This window comes from Athene noctua, chromosome 2 (genome assembly GCF_965140245.1).
Source record: "Athene noctua chromosome 2, bAthNoc1.hap1.1, whole genome shotgun sequence".
NCBI classification, from domain to species: Eukaryota; Metazoa; Chordata; class Aves; order Strigiformes; family Strigidae; genus Athene; species Athene noctua.
The window spans coordinates 51227663-51233662 of record NC_134038.1 but is presented as its reverse complement, the minus strand read 5'-3'; the positions used below and the strand labels follow the sequence as shown (position 1 = coordinate 51233662).

Here is a 6000-nt window from a genome sequence, read left to right as displayed (position 1 = left end):
GCTACTGGCAGAGCTGCAGTGGCTCCCAGTTGTCAGTACTAGACCCAACTCACTAAATAATATCACATTGAAATACACCACTAATTATACACAGAAGATGTGCAAGGCAGCAACCAACATGTCAAGTGTACAGGGTATGAAATTGTTGAGGCTGCCAAATAAAACAAACTAACAAACAAAACCAGAAAACAGTGAATATTACCCTCAAGCACACATTGCTTTGCAGTGGGCCAGCAGATCTGTTCCTACCAAGTTTATTTAAATGCCTAGCTTTGAGAAAAGTGACCTACTCCTACTGAGCAGTGTATAGGTCCTGATACATTGGGATTCCAGATCTTGTTGGTCCTTTAAGTACTACAGGAGCTGTAATAATAATGCTACTTTCCAAGGAAAAAGACAAGACACAAGCACACTCACACATAATGGTAAACTGAATTTATTTCCTTTTGGAAAACAATTCCAGTAATCTCCAGGTTCAGACCGCAGAGTAAACATTAATAACAGTAACATACAGGTTAGTTCAACTGATTCAAGAATTTGGCCGTGTGAAATCATTAAGGAAAGTCTTGAACACTCAAAGCTTCAAATGGTATCCAGAAAAAAAAACTTCTTTGACAATCTACATAACAACTATTGCATATATGGTAATGCTATCTGTCATATCGCAAGGCTTACAAATATATATACGGGCCTTATTCAACTGTGGGTTCCTGCTCTGTGAGAAAGAGTCTCTTCATATTTTTTGCAAGAATCTTCAGCAATAAAAAATAGTCTTAGATTCATCCGTTTGTATACCAAAAGAGAGATTTCTAGACTGAAGTTTAAACGAAAGGAAGGCCAAACAGAGCTGTAATGGAACATAGCTATTACCTTCTCCCTCCTCCTTGAAAATGACACTTTTTCTTAAGCTATTTTTTTCCCTCACACAGTATTATTATTATTTGTATCTTTCTTGAATAGGGCCCAAGTCCACTTGTCTTTATAAGACCATTTTAGTATCAGACAACATAATACATGTGCAACACTTTATATACAGGAAGTCTATCCGGTGCTCAAAAGTTCAAACACATGAACATCCAACAGTTTCGATAATACAAGTTTTATGGTACAATACAATGTTTCTGAATAATATACATTAACAATGAAAGTTTCGTGCAAAGAGTAAAACGTGTTCCCTTTTTGTGCCACAAAGAATTCTCTGGAAGAGACAGGCCTTGCACTAACTGCTGTGCTGGGTCATCGTATGATTCTGTAACAAAAATAAAAGAAACAGCTTAGTCATAGAACAGGTATTTCTATATCAAAAAAAGATGCAAACCCAATTCTCCCAACATATCTTGCAAAATGGTGAACCGGGATGAGAGTATGTTCAAACCCTCCTTGTTTTAAATCAGCCAGAAGAAGCGTCTAAGAGCAGAGGTTTTCCAACTGTTTCACACTGGTGGTCGTGCACAAGAACGGTGACGTGCTCTCTCTAGGTAGGTTTGGGCCGACCTGCCCCAGTGAAACTGCATGCCAGGTCGGTAGTTCTGGTGTCCGCTTACATACGGCTCATGGTGTGTATATTATGCAAATGAGAAGTGCATTTATTTGTCATAGAAGCCTTTGCTGCCTACAGACCAAAAATATGCTGATTGGACTGTGCTTCCTAGACTGTGGCACCACTTCAAAGGTTTTATTGCATTAAAACCTATTTCCCCCCAAACAGTATACACAGTATATTCTGGTAAGAGTCATTCTGTGCCTAGCAGAGAGCTCAAAGACTGATGAGAAAACAGGTGGGGTGCCACAGCCCTTCCTTCAGTCACCAAAAACCACAGGTACTTTTCCTCAAGTGAATGCAGTGCCTTGTGTGAGGTGACACAGTGTGGACTTTGGAGTCTGAAATTCTCCTTTCCCATACAAGTAATCACCAAATCCAGCAGCAAACACAAGTTTCACCCTCATTTCTACTGCTGCCTTAGTCGAGTCAACCACTTTTGGGGATGAGAGATGCTATTTCAATGCCTGCACTGGTTCAGATCCCTCACAAGCATCGAGTTAAGAGCAAGGACCCAATCTAGTATGTGCTAAGTCTTTTACAATGCACACTGGATCCACAGGTAACTAGAAAAGGTCTGGGAATGCTGCTTCTCAGACAACAGAGCAGCCACTGATCAGAGATGAATTCTCCCCTTAGTAATCTGGGCCAGATTTGGGCCAGCGACCCAGAGGGCAGGGGTGCCACGTCCTGTAATTTGCTCCCAGCACATCCAGTCCCTTCACTCTGCTTTATTAAGTTAATCTGTTTTAAAACCCCTTTGGACTAACACACTTCAGGATGAACCTGTTCCCAAAAGACCGTCATCATTTTCAACAAAGTGAACATCTACTGAACCATACCCTCCAGAGCCACCCATGCAAAGGCACAGGAAAACAGTCTTGGTGAAACAAATGCGAAATACGGCGTGACTGCAGACCAGCCTGAGAGTTTTCCCTCCCTTCCTCCTTCTCTCTCCCTAAACTGTGCACGCACACAAACAATAGTTCATGGGACATTTGGCAAGGAAAGGATCTTACAGTAAGACTGAGGAATTTTTAATGTAGTGCCATTCTCAAGATTAAAGGAAAATGACCCAGTGACACTCAAAGATGCAGTTTCCAGATGTGAATACAAAATGATTTAATGCTGATGGCAGGAATTCCAGACTGTCCAAGGCCAGAGAGTGTTAAAAAAATACACTCTACCACTTGATTTCATCTAGTTTCTTATCCTTCCCATAAAATCATTTCAAAATGCTGTAAAGCAGTAACAATAGCTGCAGACCAAAATGTTGGCTGGTCACAGGTAATGGGCTCTGACTTTAAACCACAAAAGCAAGGAAATTAAGAGTTAAGCCTGACAGTCAGCCCTTTTGTCATCCTGTTGTGTCCATTTATTGCAGCACTTAAAGCATAACACCACAGGCTTATTGGAGACCCTGCAGTACCTAGAAACAACAGGACAAGTTAAATATGGGGTGGCAGCCTGAATTCTGTTTTTTCCTCTGCTTCTGAGTAGTCATATACCAGTAGTTACACTGCAGAGATATTTGAGGGGGGGGTGGGGTGGGGTGGGGTGTGTCTTTTGTTTGTAATCTACTGAGAGCATGTCAGTCATGCCCATTTTTTATTTCTTTTCACTAAATAAAAAATGCATAATCAGTTTGAGGCTGAATGAACAAGTTGCATATGAAGCAGTCAAAAGGTGTTTTAGAAGTCTACCCATAACTCTGGCTGCAAGACACTTTTGATTAAAAAATAAAAAGGCCCAAATATGAAGGAAAGAAAATAAAACACAGCATAAGGACTGACTTGCCCCTGCTCTCAGTGTCCCTGACTCCTGTGCCCTGGTGCAAAATGAGATTCTCTAGAGATAATGAAGAGATAATAGGAAAAAAAAAAAAAAAAGTGTTGCAGAGAAGAACAACACGAGGAACATTCATAAATGCTTTGAGCAGTTTAGGCCTTAAAAAGACAACTGTATTTATTGTAAACAGTCAAAACAAAACATGGTTTCCAAAGTAATTAAGGCTCCCCAAATGTGAGGGACTAGGGAGAAATACCTATTTGGCTAAGTGGCAAAAAAAAATACAAAGTGAAAGCACTTCAGAAGCATAACACTGACAAGACAAGCAGGCGAAGGGTAGGAGGAGAGAGATAAGAAAAGGAGGAAAATTCTTTAATCCCACGGAGAGCCATATTCCACTCCACCAAAAGCCATCTATTGGAGACCCCATGTCTAAGTGACTGAAAATTGCAAACATTAATCCCAGTTATGAACTGTTGCTGTTTTTATGAGGGGTGTTGTGTTTAAAAATTTAGGGCAAAAATTCTCCTCCATTATCCACACAGCAGATCTCGACTCTGATAGTCTCTTTGCCTTGTGTGCAGTGAGCTCCCCGCCTCCCCGACGGTGGGAGTTCAGGCAGGCGGGGAAAGCAGAATTTGGAGCTCCCGCCGGCAGGGACATGGCAGGGACACGGCAGGGACACGGGAGCGTGGTACACCCAGGGAGAGCACAATATTACAGTCGAGATCCCCTGTGCGGCTCGGAGAGCGCGCTGCCCTTCACTAAAGACACACTACACAAGCCTGAAACACGCCTCCTCCGGAAACTTCAAACTAGTTTGCCTGAGTTTGGAGCTATTAGTACATCCACTTGCCAGAGGAGTCATTTAACTAAGTACAGGAGATATCATATGCTCCCTTTCTTTGCCTCCCCCAAATTTGATTGCACATAAACACATCTGTTTAATTACGAGGTAGTCTCCCTACGAAGCAAAAATTTCAATTTCCTACTTAGCCATGGAAAGAGAAAAATATTTTTTCTTAACATAATCTTTCCTGGACTTCAGTAATAGCTATGTTAACATTTCCAAGAGCTGTGATTTCATGAGGAGAAACTAGTTTGCAAACACAAACGCAAGCTTTCCATGCACAAAATGGAGGAACAGTGAAGCAGGAGGTGTGTGTGTCGCTGCATTTGTTACCGCATTAGACACAAACTGAGCCAGGAAAACTCCTACATCCCCAATTTCCCTGTCTCAGTACTATCTGTAAAGCAGGTGTATTACCTTGGAAAACCTGAATTCAATACATTTCACAAGCAAAATAAACTCTTAAAATGCATTCGCCCTGTTCCTAGAGATAATAATTTTTGTTAGCAGAATCCAGAATCCCAACTGTTATGTGAACTGCTATAAAATTATATGTCACCACTTTTCTGGATGAAAATGCTTTGGGATATCCCTGTTGTTAGTGTTAAGGAGTTAAAAACACGCAAAGATTTCACAATAATACTGGGAGGAAGAATCTCCTCAGCAAAAAAATATAAAAAGGTTTCTTTGCAGAAATGCTCCAGACAAAAGAGGTAATACTACTTTCTGTTGTTTGGCGTGTGTCTTTGTGTTTCAGATAGGACATGAGAAGTGCTAGCTAGCAAAACGCTCCTACCCACAGCATCAAAATTAACGAAGAAAAAAATGTCCACAGATAGCCACAGACTCAGTAGCCCATTAGAATCTTTGATGTGAACTGTGGTTGCCTTCAATCTAAACGGGGCTTCTGTTTTTTATGACTAGATGAAACAAGTGATGGTTGTACCTGACAAACAGTGCAGAGAGGGTACACGGGAAGAAATATAAAGATGAAATGTAGATGCATTATTTCAACAGATGGTAACAGTACCACAGCAGCATGTTATTTTTTCCTTAGTTCAAGAACACAAACATGAGTAATCAATCATCACTGATTAAGTAATTATCGTACCCTACATGTTATCACTTATCTGGAATCTTTTATCTGCGTACATTACGGATCATCTCGTATTTTTTTGCATTAAAAAAAAAAGCACCCCACTGCACTGCAATACAGTTCCAGGTTGTAAAACAGAACTCTACATTACTATCAACCTTTAAGCGCTACAATTTTTTTTTAACAAAAGCAATTGGTTTCCAACAGGCTGGATAATAAGTCTTTTGACCTGCATTCTTCTCTGACCCATTAAGGTCACCCCTGTGCTCGGGCATATAGCTGACTTAGGAAATGCCTGCAAGTCCTGCATTTCATCTCCTGCCCACTCAAAATAAAGCTTTCTTTAAATGTGTCTGTACGGGTCCCTGAAGACCAGGGAGGCATCCCTGTAGTGGGCAATGGAGGGACAGAAGCTTCTGCCTTTATTAATGAATGCAGACCATTATGAGTCTGGCTGGCTCCTGCACTGTTCCCAGAAGCATATACTGTACGTGACTTAAAATGCTAGAATATTGACACAAAGCGAGCTGGGCACCCCTAAGGAAAATTACTCCTTGGATATAATGTAGGCTCGTAACAGCTATTAGAGTACAAAATAAAACCCTCCGGGATCAAACTGACATATACCACATTCTACCTACTCCTCAAACATTAGAAGAATTTCTTTGTGAAGGCATTCTCAAGGACAGCATTAAACTGACTTTTGTAGCAATCTGCAACAGCTTT

At 40.9% G+C, this 6000-nt stretch overlaps 1 protein-coding gene across 8 annotated transcripts in view; it reads right to left on the bottom strand.

Moving 5' to 3' along the window:
* Window positions 1–426: 426 nt before the first annotated feature.
* The window catches only part of ZNF521 (zinc finger protein 521), a 232445-nt gene continuing 226871 nt past the window's right edge, over window positions 427–6000 (bottom strand). For all 8 annotated transcript variants that reach the window (XM_074899058.1, XM_074899050.1, XM_074899051.1 and 5 more), the window contains one exon: window positions 427–1249. In XM_074899058.1, coding sequence (XP_074755159.1) covers window positions 1220–1249 — 30 coding nt within the window. In that variant the 3' untranslated portion in view covers window positions 427–1219. The remainder of the gene's footprint in view (window positions 1250–6000) is intronic.